Genomic DNA, 24,268 nt, shown 5'->3' with positions numbered 1-24,268 from the left:
GGTTAAAGAAACAGATAGAGTTCTGTGGAAAACAGGGATGTTGACCAAATCAGCACTGGGAACATACAGGATTTTAAAGCTGGAAAATTGCCAAAGAAAATATCCATGATAATTGTAGGGGAAGCTCTTTGTTGTTTGAGGCCAGGACGGGAGTTTTGCGGACTAAGACATATAGAGCCAGGTACTATGAGACAGACACGTTGTGCGTTGCGTGCGGAGAGGAGGAGGAAACGGCTGAACACTTGATACTTTTCTGTAAAGGGTGTCACCCTACAGTGGAAAGCAGCGGGGCTGATTTATCCAAGGCATGGGGTTTAAGGACAGCGAAGGGAAAGCAGATTTTAAGCAGGTAGAAGTAACCAAGCGAAGGTTATCTGATTGGTGGCTAAAATCAAAAGAGCAAAATTTCATAAGTCATTGGCTAGGTGGCTTGAGCCACCGCCCGATTTAAAGGGTTCAGCCGTATCCATCCATCCATCCATCGATTTGAGATTCAAGCGGCAACGAAGTGTGGTCGCATATACCCTGACCTTCCATGCCCCTGAGCAGGTTTTCCAACTGTCCTTATCTAAAAACGTTGGTCCGAGACAAGCGCGAGTTAATTAAGCCACCAAAAGTTGTACAGCCTGTCCCTGAAGTGGTGTCTGCTGTATTTTAATTCAAAAGTTGCGTTTTTCGTTCATTCCTTTGCAACTTTTTTTTAGTTTATTTATCTTGTGTAATATCTATCAAAGGAATAAGCAAGCTGAACACGAAGAATGTGAGCATCATTTGGAGAACCGTGCTACTTCAGGGAAACCGAGGAAAACGGACATGCAGGCCTCACTCTACCCGCCGTGGTGGCTCAATGGCTATAGGCTACTGATCCGGAGTACCCGACCGCGGCGGCCGCTTTCGATGGAGGCGAAACGCAAAGACACCCGTGTGCGGTGCGATTTCCCTTGATCCAAGCATGACCAGGTATCCAGCGCAGGGACCTGATTTTAATGTTGATTGCTGTTATAGAATTCTGTTAGAATGTCATGTGGGTGGGTTTCCAGTATGCGTTCTATATTGCGGATGGCTTTGCTGGAGTCGGTGTAGATGATGTTAGCGGGTGTTTAGTGAGAAAAGATGCTTCGTATGGCATATATTATCGCGCGAGTTTCTAGAGTGGTTATCTTAGGAGGGTTGGCAAATGGCCCAGCTGTGCGGGTGATTGGTTCTGTCTGCCCCCAAGTGTTGGCTCCCACCTCGGGGTGGGAGCCAACACTTGGGGGAAGCTCGCTAACCTCGACTCCATCCCGGTGCAGTGATCCCTGTGAGGTTGTGATGGCCTCTGGCCTCACAGCCACATCTCCCAGTGCTGCATTCACCCAGTGTCAAAACCAGCCATGTGGTAGAGCATCCGCCTCGCATTTGGGAGGTGCGGGGTTCAATCCCCAGTGCTGCCAGGTACCCACCGATTTTCTAATCGGTAAAAGATTTCCCCCGGCCAGGTGCTTGGCTCTTCTGGGGTGAAATGCTTGGGAAACTGTCTTGCACCAAACCGTCCATCCACCAGGCCATCGCCCGGTATGGGACAAAATAAGCTGTCCCATAGAAAAGTGGCCAATGCCTGCTACATATTGTTTAACTGGATACTTGCAAGAGCACGAAAATAGCAAATAAAGCAGAGAAATTGGTCAAATGTTTAGGGGCATCCCCAAGGTGGAGTAGCTTTGTAATAAGCGAGTGTTGCTCATTGATATCCACCCAAGTGCAGCCATGCAGCTACAAAGGAAAGCTATACAGCTTTCTCAGAAACTTTGTAGTTAAAAGAAAATTCGTCCTGCTCTGATGTTCAAACTTGGGACCACCGGCTCACCGGAGTCGCTTTACCTAACCGGGACGGCAATATGGTAGGACCAAAGCGAATTTCCCAATAACGCAAGTGGGAACAGTGTTGGTGAAATGTTTAGAGGAATCCCCCAAGGTGGAGTAGCTTTTGTAATAAAGGAGTAATTACTCATTGTTATCCACCGAACCGCAGCCATACGGGTACAGATGAAAGCTATACAGCTTACTCAGAAACTTTGTAAAGAAAAATTTGTCCTGGTCCAGGGTTCGAACCTTTGTAGCCGTATGGCTGCACTCGGGTGGATGTCAATGAGTAATTACTCCATTAGCAGGAAAATTAAGTACAATGAACATTCTTTCAAAAGAAATGACCTCTACTGTACAATATGTCGAGTTTCAAGCAACACATGCATTAAAGCACATAGCAAGAATTTTTTCCTCTCTCTGGCAAAGTTTCTTTGAAGTTCGCTCAATTTTGAGCAGCCACTTTTAAAGTAACATTGACATTTATTTTGAAGACAGGAGCACTTTAGTTTGTGCAACAGCCAAATCCTTGTGTTTAGTCACATCACTTAAGGCCAAGGGCTGCAAGAGTAATCAAGCTCACCTGCAAAACGTTTTCAGTATTTTGACTTGCTATTAAGTTAGCATGACTTGCAGTAGCACTTGCCACATCAGTAAGCGCCAGCCGAAATGAATGTTCAACACATGAAATAAATTGGAATCATGCAGATTGGTTTCACTGCACTTGGGAGTTCCATTGGTCATTTTGAACAGATATTTATGTGCAATAAGTTCAAATGCATGTGGCAGAGCATTATGGCAGCACTTCTATGCTGCAATAACTAAGATGCTGTTGGCTAAATGAAGCACTGAACATCAGTAACACCCAGAGCTACTCGACACACCTCCTCAAGCATTTGTGCACTAATCACTACAATATACCCCAATCTGGCTATTCAACAGTCTTAAAAAAAAAGACAAATCCAATGTTGCATGCAAGGCTGCAACAGACCCCCTCTCTGCATATCAAAGCACCTAAAAGTATAAATTTCAATGTTAAGACAATCTTCTTCACATCATACTCCTTCAGATGAAAACCTTGTAGGCTGTGTCATTAATAAAGATTTTATGTGATGTACGAGAGTTTAACGTCCCAAAGCGACTCGGGCTATGAGGGATGCCGTAGTGAGTGGGGTTTCGAAAATTTCGACCACCTGGGGTTCTTTAACATGCACTGACATCGCATAGTTCACGGGCATCTAGAATTCTGCCTCCGTCAAAATTCGACCGCCGCGGCCAGGATCGAACCAGTGTCTTTTGGGTCAGCAGCTAAGCACCATAACCACCGAGCCATCGTGGCGGCAAAAAAGAGCTAAACTAACTGCTAGCTGACAGTTACCATTCAAGCATTCACTAACGCTCCTATTTATGATGCAGTGCATTAATACAATTCAGTCCCAAATTGTTGAATAAGCAAAAAAATTGCAGGTGTAAAAAGCATGAAGAAAACAAAAAGCAGGTTGTGGAAACAGTGTTCCATTTTAATAAAATTTAAGTGCAAGTGAAGCACACACTTCGTGCTTCAAAAACTGACTGGCAAAATTAAAGTAGCCAGTTCAGTATGCAAAGAAGGCACAACAAATTGTAGCATACTACAAATACAAGGTGCACAACAAAAGTCAACAAAATAAATGCTTATATCAATAGAGTAAAAGTGCATCACATGCACATGTGGCAGCAGATTTCTGCAGAAGTAAAATAATATAGAGCCGCAAAATGCTGGTCAAACTGAAAACAATGTCAATTTAAAATGCAAATGAATGCACAACCAGGAGATGTTTGGTGCTTTAACAATAATAACAGGTAACAAGTGTCATGGCAGGAGCACAGGAAATAACCTTTTAACAGCTGTTACAGTGTGCAATACAGTATGCTGTTTACTGGCAGAGAACCGGAAAATGCAAGGCACATCATATAATGCAAATGCGCTGACTACTTTTGCGCTTCAATTGTTACCAAATTCTCAAACCTGAAAATTTTCAGTCAGATCTAAAAACATATCCAAAAATTCGGTAAAATCTCATGAAAGACTAGAAAACTGTGCTAAGTGCAAGCAAAGAGTTGCAAGCAAGTCGTGTAAGTACACTTGATGCCTCAAGCAATGGCAGATGTTGCTGACAGAATAAGTCCTAGCTTGGTACACTGAAATAGTTTGAAATCAGTGACGCAGCCTCTGTGCAGAGTTGAAAGCATACCTCATTAGCAAGCAGAATTTGTACAACGTGGAGAATGAACTGTACTTTAAATGCGGAACACAGACATGTTTCAAAAAGCCACTGGCAGTTCGGTACATTCAGTCCCAGGTTTACAACAATCAGAACATTACATCAATTTGGCCTTCCAGCGCAGGAATGCCACAGCAAAAAGCAATGCCACAGGAATGCTATCAATAGGCACAAAAAGCTAATCTTAAGACAGTTAATGGATATATGCACGGACAAGCTCTGTGCATAAAACAAGAAAATGAGACCAAAAAGTTTACCTTGAAGTGCCACTGCATAGTACATGAAAAGCATATGTTCCTCTCGCTTCAAGAGAAATAGAATTTTTGAATTCAAAATTTAATTGAATTAGAATAAAGCAATAAAATGATGATAAAAATATCTAAGATGATAAAAAAAGTTCATGGGAAGGAGCATTTTTTCAGCTAGCATTCAACAATGCCATCGGCAAAGCTGCACCTACACTTGGCGTAACCGGAACAAATGCGATGTACAATTTAATTTCAAGGAACACGCATGAGAAGGGTCACTCAAACATCTGCAGCATTTACCAATGAATGCAACCTGATTTGGTTCGAATGAGCCAACAAGCCCAATGTGCCACCAAATTCCAGCAATAGTAGGAGTGCAGAAACATTCAAACTGATAGCCTGAATTGCAATCTAATACACAAGCTAAGGTGCATATCGACCAAGATTTGGGCAGAAGAGTTTTAACAGAAAAAATGTCAACACATTCCAAACTGAGTGGAAGTAAATATGCACTAGCCATGCATGCTCGGTATGACTGGGAGAGAGAAGCAAATTTGATGAATGATGAATGGCACCGGGCACAAACCAGATGATCCATCAGATGCAGCAGGTACAACATAAGCCCTGCAGAAGAAAAGTGTACAAGGAGCCACACAGAAGTGCCGCAATTTCTGCTGCCTGGAGCCTGCACAACCAGGGCAGCACTGGTACCGCTGTTGCTGTTCTGAACAGCTCACACCATGCCCATCTTGGAGTCTGGACCGGATGGCTGGTACTGTGGAGGGGAATCAGAGTATGGTCCTGGGTGGGCCCCATAAGGAGCAGGAGCCAGAACTGCGCCACCAGATGAACCCATACCCATGTGACCTGGGTTTTGGCTAAGAAAGGCCAACTGCTTGTAGAACGAAAGCACCACAATGAAGAAGTAAATCTGCAGGAAAAGAGAAGAAACACAATATGCACAGGTTATTCCTTAGCATCTGATGAAAAAGGGTACGCATAACAGCACTCAATTTTGCTATGCTAAGCAGAAAAAAAAAACAATGTTTTTTGTGAGGCACACAAATTTAAAAAGAACCCACATGAGTGAAGAGACCTCTTTCATTTGTTTGATGAGAAGCTGATTAAATATTAGGGGTGTGCAAATATCACAATTTTCGAATACGAATATGAAGAAAAAAATGGCTTCGAATATCGAATATCTGGTCAGCACAAAAAATAAACTAAGAAAAGATAAACAAGCAAAAATTGTTGCCCGCATTTTGTTCAAAATAGTGTATGGCTTTTGCAACTGAAATAAACAAAACTAGACTGCCCGAGCACTGTATAAAAAAACAAAACATGATGTGCGCAAAAATGTGTACTACTTAATTGAACTGCATAACAGTATCCAACCTGTAATGTGGTCAGGCAATATGCAGTCCATAACATGAAAAGACTGGAAACAAAAACAACATGATGGCTAGTAAAATCTCATTAATTCGGAGTTAAAAAAACCGACAGAAATGCCCAGGTTATTTGAAGGCCGATATATAAAATGCCCCGCGGCCCCGGAAAAAAAAACAATCAAAATTCGGTAGTCTTATGAGGGGGCTTTATCGTGCAAACACCTGTAATCCCGTGACGAGCACAGAGTTTCGGCGTCCTGAAAGACATCGCGAACGTAAGCGAGATGGGAACGCGCATTGATGTTGGAATGGCGAGACTGTTTCTAAAAAAGGAAAAGAAATGACGAGCGATGTGTCAGTCAGCGTCTGAAAGCGGCACAGTGCTGAGATTGAACTACTGGCGAATGCGCGGGCCGGGCCGACAGTTGCCATTGCAACGGGCGAGTGGCCAAGCTCAGAAACCAAAACTATGCGGCCAGGTTAGTTTTTTGACCTAGTGACAGGGGCCCTCTGAACATTGTCACGCCTGCCGTTAGGCCCACTTAAGAGGTGCATGGGTTACAGTGCAGCATGCAATAGGCGGGATTTTTACAGGATCGCTTGCCCTGTTGTGACACCTCGACTCGCCCCTTCGGGAGCCTCACGCGAAATTCCGCAAGTAGGCTTTCCCGCATAGTGTAGTTGACCAAAACAAGATGGCGGTGGTCACGCTCAGAGAGTTAAGGTGACAAAACGAATGCCATGGGTGTGGGCATTACTTAGATAACATATTACGGAAGGATAAAAAATAAACGCGCTTTCGCGTTGCAATTGTTAGAAGCGGGTCGTCCCCCATGTTGTTCGCAGCACGTGTGGTATGTGGGAAAGTCCACTTGCGGAATTGCGCACAAGGTCAAGCCTAGCGGCATCGGAATGTGATCGGTCGACGCGATAAACGACGGAGAAGAATGAGAACAGGGCCTTTATATTGTTTTCCCTGGAACTTTAAACTCTATATTCAGATAATTTGCCCAGATATTGCGCTTTTGCAACAATCAGATTTACGAAAGTCGGCGCGGTATACGATCGCTGCCGAGTATTCGGGAATTTTCGAATACTATTTGGAACTTCACGAATATCATTTCTCGATTACAAATATGAACCGAACATGAAGCATATTCGATTTGTATTCGAAATTTCGAATATTCACACACCCGTATTAAATATTAATACTAAAACTGAATGTAATAAAGAAATTGTAAGTTTTATACTGCATAGGCTTAGCTTCATAAAACAGTGCATTTTATGAAGGCGGCAGTGACCGTGAGCTTGATAGCAAAAACAGTTTGGATGTATTCAGCGGCCCAAAGAGCACAATGGAACGAATGTGCAGAGGCATTATGCGAGCTCGCAACAAGACCAAGCTGCCATGCAAGCCTGGGGGCATACAAACTCAGTGCCACACTGATAACTCACTGCTGTAATCTTTTGGAACTGGGAGCCAAATGAACCTACGCAGTGGATATGTGGCTCCATGAGGCAGTGAACCATAGTAGAGCACCACACAATGCTAAAAAAGCAACCTACTAAACCGCTTTATAACAGAAGTGCTGGAAAGTGAGTTTTCCTTTATGGTATGAAAAGTCTCTTATAAGCAGGCTTTCGTGCTTTCCTTAGTTACTGACTTCTCACTGTGTTTATGTCGTCACCCAGTGACTAAGAGTTCCACAAAAGTCTAGAGTTTGTTTCACGAGGCTCTTGGCAGAAAAAGCTGTTTACTTTCATTTGATTGGCATATGTCAAGATGTCATATCCCTTCTACAGCACTGCAGCTATACCTGTTGTCAATCTGTGTTTGTCAATCTGTGTTCACACTAATTGCTGCAGAAAAGTAGTACACTTAGCCCTCGGTAATTTGAAGTCATAAGAAGAGAGAAATAATACAGATATATGGAATTCGCAGATAAGCAAAGTACCAAAAATTTTGCAGTTTACCGACCAATAATTGTAAAAATTTAAACTTTCTTTCTGTCCAGGGTTACTTCATAGAGCAAGCTCCATTATGCAAACCAGGCACTTAATTATAATAAAAGGAGCCCCGTCTAGCGGCAGTGCAGCGAACAAAACACAGCCTACAAAGAGCGGGCAGCTGCTTTGAGTGCGCAATCACATTTAGAAGGCGGTTGTGGATCAGAGGAGAAGGGGTGGATTCTTCCCACGGGTCCCCTCCTTAGATTAGCCTGCCCATCTTTGCCATGGGAAATGGACTCGCCTCATGCCCTACTTAAAAAGGGTGCAGAAACCAATTTTTGTTATGCATTCTTTTTTTTTTTTTCAAACGTTGTGCAGTGCAAGTACACAAGTGCAAGTACACACTCTGGCATTCATACTGCAAAGTAAATATTTTTATTGCATTATTTCTACTCAACGATTTTGGGTTCCGAGTGTTGGGCTGTGCTATCACATCAGAACCATGGCAGAGCAGCAACCCTGGTCACGTGGGTCGCAAAAGTTACGATGCACAGACTGTTGTACACATGCTGTGCATACCAGAGATTTTCAAAATGCCAGTAAACTGGTTGGTATGGCGACATGACGAGAAAAGCCAAGCAAGCGAAGGACGGCGCCAAGTTGTCAAACCAAGCTGTTTGCTTGGGCCAATCCGTTGCCAGACCATGCACGTGACAGCGGTTTCTGTGCCATATTTAGCTTTGTCACACTACACTGATGCCTATACTCGGTGAATGTCTGCGTTGGCGGCCCGTAGCCAAGGATGCGTCAGTCGGCCGATCCCCTTGACACATTACAACGGCATGATCCCTCGCTGTCAGTAGTGAGCAATATACACCGCAGTCTTAACTTAGCCCCACCCGCAGCCGCGCCACGAAACTGCTCTAGGTTTCATGTGTTGTTTTCAATACCTGTTGCTCGCGTTGGTATTTTTTTTTTTAAAGAGCGTTAGCTCTTACTATTCGCATTCGAATGTTTCTTGTCCGTTCGAGATTTCAAAATGGCAGTCGGAAATTCGGTCAAACACCACAAAAGTCTCATGACAATAAAACTCGAGCTGCCATGAGACGAATGTTTATGATTGCAAAGGGCAAACACAGGTGGCACAAACGCTGTGCTCCAGCTCTATCAGCGCCTCTCCCCACCTTTCACTTTTTTAGTGTCACACTAAGTGGCACTACAGCCATTCATGTCCAAAAGCAGCGCAAAACAACAGGACGTAGCAAAGAAGGCATGGGATGAGTGGTGCGTGGCCATCGCAGCCACATGGTTGAGGATAGCGGAGCGCACCGGCAATGCGAGACGAAGAGCCGCTCAGTCAGTTTCCAAGGGCGATGTAGAGGGGCAGACCGTGCGCTACCAAGCAGCTTTAGTGTGCTAAACCCCCTCGAATTTCAGACTTGGCTAATGTTTGTTTGTCTGAAGCATCTGGCAAGTGGCCTACCTGGCACGGTTGGCAGGTTGTCCCCTGCACTCCAGGCTGTGGGCAACCTGGCAGCAGGCTTAATGGCCAGCTATGCAAAACACTTTATGGCAAAACACACTACGGCCGTAAGTGGTTTTTGAACCCTTGGCGGCACAAACAGATCAGCTTCGCTGGCCACTGCATTAAACCCATATGTTTAACTGCCAGTCTCTTACATTGTGCTTTGGACTTCGTCGTCTTAATCAACTTCCATTCGTACGCAATTGATCTGAAACGCATCGCTATCGCATTGCCCTTTTAAACCGAGCCTCCAAACGAACCCGAAATGAAAACTGAATTAAGAGCAAGCACACCTAATTAACATTTAGCCAAACCAAACTAAATCATCAGACATTTTTTCTAGACACAGAAAGAGGCGGGTGCTCCTTATGCCTCTTCCTCCCCATCCTACGTGTAGCAGCGACGCGAGATCTGCAGTGGAGATGGTGGCGGCTGCCGCTGCGCTCCTGTTATCCATAAGATCGAAAAGACTGAGAAATAAATGTTTACTGTTAATGTTTGCTAGGCCATTTTATCTACAATGCCTTTTGATTCTGGCTCCCATTCTGCCCAGTCGTTTCAACTTTTCATGCAAAAACTGAATGTTATGAAAACGTGCATGTATCTGATGAGACCACTATAGTAAAAGCTCGTTAATTCGATCTTGAAGGGGATCGGAAAATTGTTCGAATTAAGCAAAGTTCAAATTATCAAATGGGCGCTAGAATGACACGGTCACTGTGCCCCGCCACACGGGCAGAATCCGAAGTCAAATCTAGACCCGTTATCGCGAGCTAGGCGCTACTACACGTTGTGGCGGGCAATTCTGAGAATTAAATTCATGCGGTTCTATTGCCAAATGAAATAAACTGATCGGTCAGTTATGCGCCAGAAACAAGTACTGGAATGCATTCGCGTGAGCAGCGAGCTTTAGTGCTGGAATTCAGGACGTTATCCAAGTTCTCATAGGCAGAGAAGTAGCGTGCTGCAACACCGAGCACCGACACTACTTCACATGCACTTGGCGGTGGCATAGGGTCGTCACCACAGTTGGACTCATCACTGTTGGCGGTGCTCACTGCATGTGAGCCCTGTGTCGTCTGTTGACAGTGTGATGACCGCCCATAATGCGCAGGTCCTCACGGGACGGAGAGGCAAAGAGACACCGTATGGCTCAGTTTAAACAAACAGATATATTCAATAATTACACATGATTAAGATTTATACATCAGAGGCTGGGGCGTCCGAGCTTACGTGCCGACGACTTCATGGGGACGATGGAGGGGCTCCGGAGTTGATCTCGAACGGTTGCTGGCAGAAGCTGCACGCCGTCGGGCTTCGGCGCTGAAGGCCCTCTTGGCGAACGATGTCGTCCTGAGCGTCCTTCTTCCGTACTGCTTGTCGATTTTTATATCCTCTTCTCCCCACACTCCCTAGGGTGAGGACGCCCACGCCGGAGGGGAAGGAGGGGGGCTAGGGCTTTCACTTGGGCGCACAAACATACCACCGCACTTATGGTCTCGCCCCCCTCACGTGTTGAGTCCGAGGGAAAGAAGGTTGTCTTCGAGGTAGCGCATAGCGTCGGCTGTGGTAAGGCGCGCTCTGGCCCGCTGACAATTCCCGTGGGTCACCGGCCTCCGTTCTCCATCCATCAACTGACACTCGCTCCTCAAGGTAAGGCGCTCTGGCCCGCTGACAGTTCCCGCGGGTCATCGGCCTCCGTTCTGTGCTCGGGAGGGGCCAGGCCCGCCGAAACGAGGCCGCCCCTGGAACCGCCACGGCAATTGGGGAGGATAAAGCCCGTTTCCCCGCGGTGGCGGCGGCGGGTCCGGTTGGGTCCGGTTGGGCTTAAACCCCTTCGTTCTGGTCGTCACTCTCAAAGAGCATGGCTGGGTAATTGATGATGCCGCTGTCATCTGGGTCTCCGTCTACGCCGCGCCGTCGAATGCGGAACCTCGTAGCACACACAAGGAACGTCACAACAGCATGTAGCCTCAATTATGTCGGCGTCACTCAAAGGCTCCAAAGTCTTCACACTGCTGTCCACGTAGCTCGCGGCACCAACAAAAGGATATCACGGTGGCGCCTGAACCGTCATACTGCGCTATGTACACCACGTGATCGTGGCCCAGTGCCTGCGGCACAACAAATACCTGGAACAGCTTGCGCCAAAGCATCGGCGGCGCGGGCGAGTGCCCCAGCAACGAAAACCTGCTTCGGCATGCACCGGAGCACAGGCTCAGCCAGCCTCATGTGCTCGGCTTTTTTTCTTTCCATTATTAAGGCGATAACCTTTAATGGCTCATACTCGCGGTGACCATCCGTCCATTACATCGCCACCTAGGTAACGTGACCTTGTGATGTCACATGATCTAAGGTCACGTGACCTTCAGATCACAGACTCGCTGCGCATGCGGAGCGTGACATCACCGCTTCCTCTGCCACACTCGCGCCAGCTGCTCTTTTCCTCTGTCGTGAAATGAATGCAAGAGCGGAAAATTCAAATCACCGCAATGAGTCGCAAACGGCTTTTGCCTTCTCACAGTTGAGAGATATCTAAGTGCCTCCAACGAATTTTTTACACCTCTAGTAAATTCGCAGCGCGTTGTACTCACTATGGGTCAACTTTTATCTACGAGGAATGGTGTCAGCCAGGGGCTCCTAGTTCGAATCAACCGTAGTGGATGCTGCCTTGTTCGAATTATCAGGAGTTTTCCCCCATTGAAATACACAGGGCTGTGCCGGACCTCGGCATCAGTCCGAATTAACCGTAAGTTCAAATTAGCAAGCTTTTACTGTACTGGATTTTGTACAGAAATTTGTTCTGTACCCCTCTGCAATAATTAAAATGACCCGATTTGATGTTCATGAGAGATGCCAACAACTGCAGCCAGGCGTGTGCGGCATTGCTCAGCAGACTAGGTCACACTGCCTAGCAGCGGTGCTTCCCATTTCAAGTAACTGTTGTGGAAGCTATACTTAACTGCACTTCCAATCAGACCAGCACCTGGTACATACGCAGCTGTGCATTTTGATGGTGTCATCCCTCTGCATACATGCTTTACTGTGTACGCATCGTAGACAGGGCAGGGGCAGCTAACTCAACAAAGGAAGCTCCGCAATGTTTCTTTGTTGGTAGGCTTGGAAGGCTAATGCAGGTCCAGCAACCTTGACTCCTGTCCGACTTCTCTCTCCACATTTTTGGCCAGGGTGTGTTGGCCGGCTTTTCTTTTAATTTTTTTTTCTTTTTGCTGCCTTCTTGGTGTAGTTTGAGACATGGTGCTCACCTCCATGAAAGTTTGAAGCAAAATGGAAAGTGGTGACCCTACTGTTGGTTCTTATTAGTTCGCTTTCATTTCTTTTTCTGTTTTAGTGGCATGCGAAAAGCTTACTGCACTTGGAGAGATCACACTTTAGATCCCTTTCCCAAGTATAAAGGAACTAGGTTCAAGCTGGATGCCGAACCAATGAGAAAGGCAACACCCAATCTGGCTGCCATGTCATTTCCACTGTCGAAAGTCACTGCTGCGTTTCAACGCCATCCGCTTGAAACAAGCATTTCTGGCAAAGACTACAATACTAAATATTATTTTGGCGAATCTCTGGCCATTCAGGCATCATGTCCCGTACTTTGCACAAGACCTCATGCTCGATCAACGTCGCAAGAACACTTTTCGAGCTACACATCTGCAAACAACCTTCTCTAGAAAAAAAAATTAGCGGTGGTTCAACCCGGATGAACCTAGTAAGATGAGTGAAAGCTCTGTTAAGCATGGTTAGATATGGTTTAGCTTTGATTAAACTATATTGCATATCAATGGTTTGGCTTGGTCGGAGACGAGACATCGTTGACGCACTAGTTTCGGCACGTTGCTCATCCATGACTATGTGAAGGTAACCACATGCTTTTATATAGCAAACTGTGCATCACATGATTTCCGGCAGTTGAGAAAATGCCGTCGGCTCAACGCGCGCAGCTGTGGCGAGTCACGTGGCATGATGTCAGCAAGCCTCCACTCCTCCTGGTTTGAAGGTCAAATTTCAGAGCCACATGACCTTCAGCTTCGTTTGGGAGAAGTAGAGCTTTCGCTCTAAAACTCAGCAGATAATTTGCTCGCAATCTCTTCATTCCACATCACCCTCATGCCTTACCCATTAGAGAAGTGAGGGAGCATTTAAAAAAGAAGGCAGCCAAATTTCAGCAGACTTCGCAAACTCTCAGAGAAAGAAGCATTAGTAAGGTTTGCGGGAAAAAAAAAGTATAAAATGCTTTTGAAGCACTTTGAAGTGCTTTTGAAGCACTTTGATCACCACACAAGCTTAACAGTCGGCCTCTAAGGATCTTTTGGCTGTACACACATTAAAAAAAAAAAAACGGTTTTGAAGTGCACTGGCTCACCTGCAAGGACAGGGACAGGATGAGGCCGCACAGGAACACAAGCAGCTGCATAGCACCCTGCAGCAAAAAACCAAGTTTAGAGGGAACATTCAGAGAACAAGAAACCAACCAGCATAAAAACCAGGAACACTCAAAAATGGCTAGTCTTGGGTCATGTTGGCGCAGTTAAGAGGGGAAGAGGGTCTCTTAAAACTATGAAGTCGCATTAATAAAATCCTCAGGAAATGCATTTTAGTGTGCAGATTCCAAATTGTAATACAATGTTATGTAAAATGAGTCTTTGCACACTTATGTATTACGTCATGCAACTCTTGCTGAGAACTGCTAAAACGCATGCCATTGGTATCTCTTGACATCAATATATGCAATAAGGGTAGCATTATCATCATGCATACCCTAGAAGCAGAGTTATAGGGTTTTGAAGTTGGCACTTAAGAAAAAAAGAAAATTTAGCATCTGTTTCACAAGTGACAACATAAGTTACAAACCATGTTAAATAAGTACGCAAGGACTTGATGGAACTAAATGACATATCTGGAACCAGCATGCAAAAATATATGTTCCCTGAGAATTTGACACCTATGACTTCAATAGTAAAAAATCCAAGAGGCTTAGTTAAAAAACATGGTGTGTGGAGCCACTTGCTTCCGAGCTCACAAGTTGCACACACGTGGCTTTTAAGGCCTTCCAGATTTCAACTGAAGGGTGTTGTATTGTGAAGCTTCAGCTTCGTGTTGCACTGTGGATTTGTTTGGATTTTCCCTGTCATATCAATAAGCCAGTGTTATGCCTTGTAACTTTTAGTGTTGAAGCAGCTTGTAGTCTGGTCGTCAAGTTTCCTGCCATTGTACAAAAGCTACCATCGCCATATGGTGTAAACCAGAAAGTAGTAGAGAGCTCTGGAATAATATAGAACACCTTGGGATCTAATGTGCACCAACATCGTACAGCACACAGGCATTTTTACATTTTGACTCCATCAAAATGTGGCCGCACTGGCTTAGATTTGATACTGGGTCTATGGGATCAGTACGTAAATGCCAGAGCTGCCGGGCCACCACAGCAGGTCCCAAGACAGAAGGGAAACCATATTTACTCACACTGGCCACAATCGCAACCACAACAATGATGATGGTCACGCCTTGAATGAGAAGCAGCAGTGCTTCAAAAACCAAGTATGGAAGCAGCAAGTGTCGTTGGTCCTGCACACGAAGCAATAATTTGTAGTATACAGTTCAAAATGCAAGAGATCTTCAAGATATCATGGCTGTAACACAATCACAGCGACACTGATAATCAAGAATTATGCAAGGAGTAATGAGAGAGAAAAGTCAAGATTTACTTTAGGCTGCAAATCTGGGTTAGAATGAATATTACTGAGCAACAATTCTTCCTCTTTGCAACTTTCCTAACACGAAACTATGCAGTTCCCATCAGAAGTCTATAAATACGCTTGCAAGCTTCTCACTGCCCCAAGGTTACCAAAGTTCATCAAACAAATAACCTATGGAGCACACACTAGTTAAATTTCAATAACAATGTAGACTGCAATGGGAAGGTGACTTAGCAAGCCACTGTAGAATAAGAACTTGGATGACCGTTGGTAATTATGGCGTGATCTTGCCATCTTTTGCATTTAGATAGCAAGTGACAAACGGTCATTTGAGTCCCCTTCATACATGTTCCATTGCATACAGAAATTGCAGATCAGAGTCCATAAACCTTGGTAGAATCTCGTAGAATCTCGGTGATACGAATCTCACGGGGTCGCGAAAAAATTCATACCCGAAATTTTGTATCATCCAAACGAACAAGATTTGTATGCAGAAGTATGAAAAATGCATACACGCAGATCTGTTTATGGCTGACGAGATTTATTCGGTGCTCTGCGGCCACAGCTCGCTACCCGCGATGCGTACCGCACGATTAACGATCACGACTTTGGCGATGTGCGGGCCGCGCACCGCCACTCACTGCGCGCAGTGTGCACCGCATGATTAGTGATCACGACGTTGGTGATGTGCGGGCAGCGTTTAGTGCTCGAGGGTGCAGTCGTGGCTCGCACGTTCATATCATCCGTAAAGGCGAGGAAGAGAGTTCGGAACATCCGAAATTCCGCACATCGCACACAATGCACTCTGGCCGGGGAATTTCGCGAATTCGTATCATCGCGAAAATCACATCAACCGGGTTCTTATCACCGAGATTCTACTCTATATACTTCAACATTTCCTTCTTGGGAAGCGCTCCTTCAATGGGACCATTCATACATTGCACTTTAATGAGACTCGTAGTGCCACAAAAACCCTTTGAGCTCTGGATAATTCTCACTGTAATAAAAGCTGGACTTGATCAAGCTAGGTTCGCAAACAGCATAAGTAGTTGCTTAAGACAGTGAGCTCAATCATAGTGTCAGGCCGGACTTGTAGCATACAATGGAGTTAACAGCAACAGATTGTCAGCGTTTCCATCTTTTAAAGACAAATCGAAGCTCTTGTGAATGCCCAGAAGTTCCAACAATAGAAGCTTATTCCACAGCACATAGCCATGATCTAAAATATGCTTCACAGGTGCTGTGTGTTTCTCTCAGATATCACCCCTCAGTACAAAGCTGATGCAAGCACGACACTTGTGACAGGTAATCCCCCCATGGAATGGTATAACCCAGTAATTTGGCTATGCATGACCATGTGGGAGCCATCTTGAGTTCAGTGCAAGGCAGTGGCATGCAATATCAGCCACTGACGTGCACCACTTACAAGCTCTATACAAGGTTGCTTATGTCTAAACATGCATTGCCAGGATACTTTTATGATTACAATCTTATAATCTTGATCAAGCCACCTAGGAAAAAAATTTTTTTTTTCTCTGCCTATTGCACAAATGACAGTGCCAACCTTAACAAATAATGAAAACTGCACCGATGTCCACAAGTTGCACTTTGCTAAGAGCTTCCCCGATGAAAATGGTTTTAAAATGCCGACCACTATATATGAAGAAACGATGGACGAACTCACAGTGTATGCTCCTCTGATGCAAATTGCACCCACTAAAAGCCCGACTGCACAGATGACAGCATAGGCCACAAACAGTCCATAGGTCGCTGTAATGAAAAAATCAAAATGGTTATAACTGGGTATATTCAATGAACCAGCCACGGTGGCCACTCAACTGAAACAATTCACCTGAAGCAAGGCAATATTGCTTCAGGGTGTTTTCTACTACAAAGGCACAGCCAGTTTCCAGTTTCCTATTAAAGAGAAACAGACTGTCCTAAGGAAACAAAAACAAAACTAGCTGCCTGCTGCAAAATAAACAGTACATCTTGCGGGGCTAGTTGGTGAAGCATTGTCTAAGAAAAGGTAAAAACAGAGCTAAATTTAAGAGAGACCACACAAACTTGTCAGTCTTTCTGTGTGGTTTGTGTTAAATTTAGTGCTGTTTTTACCTTTTCTTAGACTGCAAAATAAACTTCCTCATGTGGAAGAAGTTGGACGCTGGTGCAGTGGGCATGAATTCACAAGGAGACTACACCTGCTCACACCTGCTCTTTAGCAAATGGCACTCAGAAAAAATGAAAAGTGTGAAATGTGCACAGCAAGGCTGATGCCTAATCTAATAGATATACAAATGTGAAACTAAGCGTAATAAAGGCACTCCAGTAGAGATAGGCACAATGCACTTCAGCAACCCTATCAAAACAATTTTATGCAAATGTGCTGAACCCTGCATCTCTCTAGAAAGCCATTGACTGCAGTGCCTTAATCCTATTTAGCACATTCCAGTGCATTACAGAACACACTGATGATGCATCTATTATATTTTGTTGATTGGCAGAACGGTATGCCACCAGCCACGTTTAAAGGAACCTGGAACAACCCTCTCGCCTACCAGCAGAAGCACCATGAAATCTACAGGTTGCCTTTCAGGCAGCATGGCTGAAACTATTTCTAGACATGCAACAGTGGAGAACTGAAATGTAGAATATTTAGCCTGCACTGTTCCACCCAATTTAAGTTCTCAATTTTTCCACAACCTTCACTTCTGCTTACTAAGGTTATGGCCGGTTACCACTGGCCACAACTTAGCTCCCATCAGTAACTACAGCAGCAATGCAAGTTGATGATGGCACAAGTCGTGGATACATGGCCGCGACAGATGCAAACAGATGCAAGCTTACGCAACATAGGGCGCTGTGCATACTACCGGACTCCCTCAAGACGCTATTGTGGCCGCAAGGCAGTGCACGCAACTGTGAGCGAACCTTGGTGAGCCTCTGTGCATTCCTCGAACAGACGGGCTTGATGTCCCGTCTGTTCTCTGCCAGGTAGTTACACGCAGTGACTGAACGCTCCACGACTTCTATCTTGGATGATTAACAACTGGACGCCCCACTCCAGCTGCAGTCAACATAGGGGTGTGCGCGTGTTTTTATTGCGCACAGTATGCTGCGACTCCCTAGTGAAGTGAGCCATTTGTATGGCGTCAACACGAGAAAAACCGGTCTTGCTATGAAACTGTCATAATCATGTATCCCTGCGGCTACAGACTGACACTCCTCCCGTTTTGCCAGCTCCACTACAGTCCGTTAAGATGGTGGCAATTAAAAAAAAGAGATTGGGAGGAAGAGTACTTTTTCACGTTATTTACTACTGCTCCACGACATTCAGGACTGCGTAACTAGGTCAAGGTGACCGTGATAGCGCACTACTTGCCGAACACGCTAACTCGCCATGCTGTGCTCACAGAGAGGTTCTGGGCAGATTAAGCGTTATAATCTTGACATCTTCAGGTGTGCTGCTAGCAATATAAAGACAAATGCAGGAAACAGATATACTTGACTATATGCTCATGCTTTACATTAGTGGGTCAGATTTACTCATAATTGTTCTTTGGCTCAAACTGCCGTTACAAGTGTGCCAGAAAGTGAATGGCTACAGGTACGTTTTTTTTTTTTTTTCAGGGGTTAACAGGTGAAATACTCAACCTGTAATGGTAATAACATGACACATAAGTCTTCACATAGCCAGCAACACAGCATTATCAAGTCATCATATATGCCACTCCACAGCACAGCGCTTCGAGCCTTGACCATACAAACCAGACAAAGCATATCAGTAAATCAAATCCAACACCAGTCGTGCTTAACCAGCCAAACTAGTTTTCTTACTTCTACCCTGAAGAAGTCACATGGCAAAAATAGCTTCACAGATAAACTCACACTTGACAGCATCGTACAGCTCCGGGTACTGTTCGTAGACCTCAAGGACCTTGTCGAAGTTAGCACAGACTGCCGAGTAGGCGATCAAACCGATTGAAAAACCAATCTGCAATGAATAAAGAAATTGCTCAGCTCCTCCATGTAACAACATCAACATTATGTTTGCCATCAAGGAGCAGTTACAGTTCGTAGCAAAAATTAACAGGATGTGGGTGTGTGGAAAAAGATTTACTACAGCGAAGTCATGTGTGCCTATCACCTGAAATATCAGGATGAGGGGACATGCATGCTCCACCCACTGATATTCATACCAAAAGACTGGCTTGTAGAGCAGCGCACGGCAAATTTGTTCCCACAAACATGCATCCTACAAACTCTTGCTGTTTACTGCACAACCTCTCAGATTATACTTTGGAACTTATACTTTTCCGCCATGCCAGAACAAACTCATTCCATTAAGCCAAAAGTGGTCCAAAATACCCACATGGGGAGTGTGCAGCGCCGTGCTGTAAGCTGAGTGAACGCACACATGCACACACACACACAATATTATCAAAATAAGGATTGTAATCTAAGTCGAATATTTTTTGTTTTCAATTATGTGCAAAAGGCAAATGTGACATAATAAAGAAATGCACCTTAGTTTTGCAAGAAGTGCTCTAGTTGTCCAGTAAAAAAAAAAATCATTACAAGAGGTGGAAAACATTGCTTCTGCAATTTCGCGAGATCACACATTCAGATTCCCACAGAATCAAATATAATTTTATGGAACCTCAGTATATTTTCAGCAATTACCATGCAAACTTTTCTGTTGAAAGCAGCGCAATAACATTTTCTATTTCTAGGATTTTAGCAGCAAAAAAACCACAAAGTTATGAGTGCCAAGTAGGGCACTTTTTTTTTCTAATCAAGAAATGAGATCTTGAATTTAAAAACTCAAAAAATGGCCAACTCTAAAAATAGATGCAGATTCTTTAAAAATTTCCCTGAAAGACATTTAGTGCCTGGTAATGCTATAACAGTAAAATGTTGCATTATATTGTTTTAAACTATAAAATTAAATGCCTGATGCAGACCATATTTCGTTCTGTTACCAATACTGGATTAAATTAACTATGAACTGGATCCATATGGTATTTTAGATACTATAGTTGGATACAACTCAAGTCTGCAGTGAAGCTCCGCCCACATTTACGACCAGCGCAAAGAATTCCTCCACCACAAAAAAGTAGTCCACTGTTAAAACTTCTCTCGTCACTAACAACTGATTTAGTTTACTTTTGTGACTGGCTAGCAGAGTAATACAGTACGCCACGGATCGTGGCCCAGTGTTAACTGCGGTTTTTATTATGCTGTATCCTGCTATAACACAATGGGATAATGTCAGAAAATAATTTGATAGCATGTTTTTGTTTGTAAACTTTATCAATAAGATAGAACATGAATAAATTTGCTACTTCATGTGGCTTGTATAGGCCTAGCTAATGCAAGTCAGAATTTTGCTGTGCTTTAAGCGTATTTGAAGAAAATTTGGCAATGGATCACATTTTTAAAAAGGCTTAGTTCGAATTTTTGCAAGCATCCTCGGCGCCCTTCAATAAAACTTCTACCAAAGGTGTGTGAAATGATGCAGTTGTGCTATGTGCTTCTAGTACTCCAAAATGCTCCATGAAGGCTCCTTAATTCTTGAAGTTAGAAGATCCTGTGCATATGTCAGCAAATTAGTGCCGGCCGTGTCCGCAGTAATTGGACATCATTGAAATGATGCAATTTTCGCAACAAAAAAATGGCTGTGGTTTAGCTCTGGTTAAATCTGGAGTGACGTTACGGCTACATCTGGCCGAGTGGAACTCGCTCAGTCGAATTGCAAAGTACTCGGTCTTTCGCCGCTCCATTTCGCTGGGTGTTCCTTCTTCATCTTCGTTCCACTTGACATGGCGCATACGCACAGCTGTTGCAGCTGTTGCGCGCCGCACCGCCGGCAGCAGCAGCAGCTCCGCACCACGTGACCAACCACGTGACCAACGGCGCCGCCACGGAGCTCAAGTGGTGCCACGCTGAAGGGTCGAAGGAGAAGCGTAGTGTAGCTATCGCTACAAAAATTTGAATTGTGTAGTGAGTGCAAAAACCTAACGGCAACTTTGGAGTTGAATGCAATGGTTGGTACAGCTCCATTTCCTTTATTATTAAAAGAACTTTGATGAAAGGCCACACAGTTACTCCCCACAACAACACAAGACCTATCCAGCAGGACATATGCATTAACAGAGGCAGAGTTAGGAGAACAGAACATTGTTCTGAATTTTCACTTTGTCCAGGAAGATATCATTTTGAATGATATCGCTTTTCACATGCGTTGCAATGTCAAAAAACTTGGACGCCGAGATTCGCCATTATTTCCAACATGTCTCATAAATTACCATATACACACCGGGCTCTCGAATGAAGCGCACACCATCAACAAGTGTCCATCTATATGCCAAGGTAACTTTTGCCAATGAAAGGACTGCCCCTCACTGCAAGAGCAAATATAAGTTTCACGCAATCCAACACAGGGAAGATCAAATTACAAAGGCAGTTTTTGGCCACAGTGCGCAGCAAAATCATATGTTCCCACCACTGCCACTAAGCACTGGCGAGAATAGTTATCGAACAGTGGACAACTTGCTCTCAATTGAAAAGGAGAGTATAGAAACAGCCAGTGGCTTCATAGGTGCACTCATAGGAAATATAAACATTATTAGCATTCAGGACCTTCTGCACAGTCAGTTACAGACTTTCAGGTCTGGATAGAAGAATGAAAAATGGCAAAGAAAGTATGTGATAACCAGATGCCCTGCATGTAAAGATGTTAAATTTCATGTAGGCAATGTGGCTTACACCACCATTTTGGAGTGGAATCAGATCTAGTTTACAATCTTGTGTGGAGTCATTCGTAGTGCAAATAGACATGAACTGACATGAACTGTATTTGGCAATACAGTTTATGAAAACACAGACATACCTCTCAAATTAACCCTGTTCTTTGCCAGCTGCGGCCACCGTACCCCCGCTAACTTCTTAATCTCATCCGCCCGAAAAAATTAAATTAATAATTATTTAACGGTCATAGGCGAATACCACGCGGTGATCCATGTGTCCTCACAATGAAAACAGCGCAAACTTCACGTGTGCTACCTCGGACGCTCTAACAGCTGGGCGCCCCACACCAGCTGTTGTGTGCAAAGTGCGGCGCGCGTGTGACCATTGACTGCCGAGTTTCCTGTCATCAGCACACGCGCGCCGCGAAGACAACTGACTTTTTGACTCTTTGTGTAATAATGTATATAGTATATTTATTTTGCATTTATAGTGTTCACTTTTAATGTTTTTATGCAGTATATATTTATTTTATGTAGTGTACTATTTACCTCCCCCCATGTCTTTCTTCTGTCCCCTCACCTCTTTTATTTCATTTCTCCCACCTGCCTGCTATCCTTTCTTTCCGCTGCCCCAGCTCAGGTGCCGCCGCACGTGATGGCAGATGCCGGGGCTAGCAAAAATCTTTTACCTTCCTTTTATGTTATTTTAAATAAACCACTACTACTACTACTACTTCACGCCTGTGTGAATTCAGCAGCAAGCGAAACTTTGAGCATCGATGTCCAAAAATCACACAGCTCCCTGAACCCAATCTTTCCGAACCACTGTGCGACGCATCAGTGACGTCCCCCACACGAGCCTAAACGCTCAGGAGCAAACAGCAAAGCACGCAACAAGTTTTCAGCGGTATTTCGCGACACCGCCCAATACGCATGCGTTCCCCTTTCCTCTCAGACGTGCGGCTCAGGCCACAAGATAAGTTAACGCGCGACCATGGAGAGGGACGAGCCCGTCCGGATGTCTGCTCCCGCCGGGAGAGACGCGTGTCGCAATCATTTGTGGCGGCCTTCATTACAGGCCCACGCGCAAGTGACGCGGTCACGTCAGAGCGCGCGATGCCCCAAACAAGCTCGCCTTGCACCCCGACGAAGCAATGCAAAACGCAAAAAAAGCAAGGACACGAAAACACGTCGGCAAGCTTGCGAGCACCGCGCGAAGGCTACGACGGCATCCATTCTCGCTCCTTTGGAGAGAACGCAGCGACAAAGAAGCCACGACGCTGCTGCCCCACCCCCCAACCTCCTAAAAAAAAAAAATATTGAGATGTAACGAGTCAAAGCTCAAACACGATATGAGCCCAGCGTGGAGCCGTCTGCGCTCCACGTCTGCGCTCCACGGTCGTCCAACCCTGCGGCGTAGCTAAGAAAAGATGTGTTTACACATTGCGGAGTGAGAGGCACTGGGTCACCACTCCGGCGATACCTGCGCCTAAAAAAGTTAAGAAATGTCTCCGGAGTGACCGCTAGACCTCGTGAGACGCACACGGTACAAAGGTACACAACCCGTTGTCACTTAAACTCAAACAATGACCGCATAGCGTCACCTTCAACGGTGCTAGATAACGTAACCATGCAGCGGCGCTTAAATTCGAAACTTCAGAGAAATGTGACCTGACACAAAAGAGAATAACACACGCTGGCACCTGCATTCACACATGCCGCATCAAGGCTGCAGTCACCCAAACGTGCCAGACGAGTCTAACTCGTTGAAAAGAGCATACAGCATTCAAGTTTTACCAGAGGCACTGGTTCTACTTACCACGCTCAGTATGGCCAGCACTTTGGTGCCAGTCTTGACAGTCATACAGCCGCAGCAGCAATGGGTCAAGTAAGCCATGGTCCTATCTTGACTTTGCAGGCGATTTCCCTTAGAGCAAAGAACTTGCACTCCCAACGGACGCTAAACCTGCTCACTACTTCCACACGTGCCGTCGCAGCAACGCCCTAGCCGGCCCTTGTTTGCGCGGTAACATTATGCGGGGAAGAGGATCATCGGCACAGAGCGCAATCTCCGAATTTGTATGATGCTGCGCGCCCTCTGGGACAAGCGGAATCGCTTCAAAGAGAAGTTTGGTCGGTTTGGTTCTCCAGTATGAGTAATATGGCAATGCCCCCTGAAGAACATGCCTAAAGCGTCAGGGGTTTTTTCAAGCAAGGGGAATGGATTAAACAGACATTACCGGGACTAATATACGCGGACGATATAGTGATAATGGCTGACAACAAGGAAGACCTGCAGAAGTTGTTAGACATATGCAGTACAGAGGGAGATAGATTAGGCTTCAAGTATAGTAAGGAAAAATCTGCAGTGATGATATTTAATGAAGAGGGCGGCGAGCATAGAATACAGGAGTTCGTGCTAAAAGTAGTGAATGAGTACAAGTATCTTGGGGTGTGGATAAATAACAGTGCTGAGTATCTGACAGAGCATGAAAAATATGTAATAAATAAAGCTAGTAGGAATGCAACTGTCATGAAAAATAGGGCACTGTGGAATTACAGTAGGTATGAGGTGGTAAGAGGGATCTGGA

General features: G+C 44.9%; 1 protein-coding gene across 1 annotated transcript; it reads right to left on the bottom strand.

The window, feature by feature from the left end:
- Positions 1–4,799: 4,799 nt before the first annotated feature.
- LOC144129055 (uncharacterized) lies at positions 4,800–23,716 on the bottom strand. The gene is made up of 6 exons (XM_077662941.1): positions 23,497–23,716; positions 18,817–18,922; positions 16,613–16,698; positions 14,696–14,797; positions 13,596–13,652; positions 4,800–5,285 (listed from the first exon to the last, which is right to left on the bottom strand). The coding sequence occupies exons 1-6, from the start codon at positions 23,572–23,574 to the stop codon at positions 5,088–5,090; spliced, it is 627 nt and encodes a 208-aa protein (XP_077519067.1). The 5' UTR covers positions 23,575–23,716; the 3' UTR covers positions 4,800–5,087.
- Between the last annotated feature and the right edge of the window lie 552 nt (positions 23,717–24,268).

This window comes from Amblyomma americanum, chromosome 4, assembly GCF_052857255.1.
Source record: "Amblyomma americanum isolate KBUSLIRL-KWMA chromosome 4, ASM5285725v1, whole genome shotgun sequence".
In the NCBI taxonomy this organism is placed as follows: Eukaryota; Metazoa; Arthropoda; class Arachnida; order Ixodida; family Ixodidae; genus Amblyomma; species Amblyomma americanum.
Note: the sequence above shows the minus strand (reverse complement) of the source record. Positions and strands in the feature narration are given on the sequence as shown.

Coding starts and splice junctions, on each gene's coding strand:
- LOC144129055 (XM_077662941.1), bottom strand. CDS start 23,574: ATGGCTTACTTGACCCATTGCTGCTGCGGCTGTATGACTGTCAAGACT. Junction 18,923..23,496: donor TGCTGGCCATACTGAGCGTG/GTAAGTAGAACC, acceptor TATTCATTGCAG/ATTGGTTTTTCAATCGGTTT. Junction 16,699..18,816: donor GCTGTACGATGCTGTCAAGT/GTGAGTTTATCT, acceptor TTTTCATTACAG/CGACCTATGGACTGTTTGTG.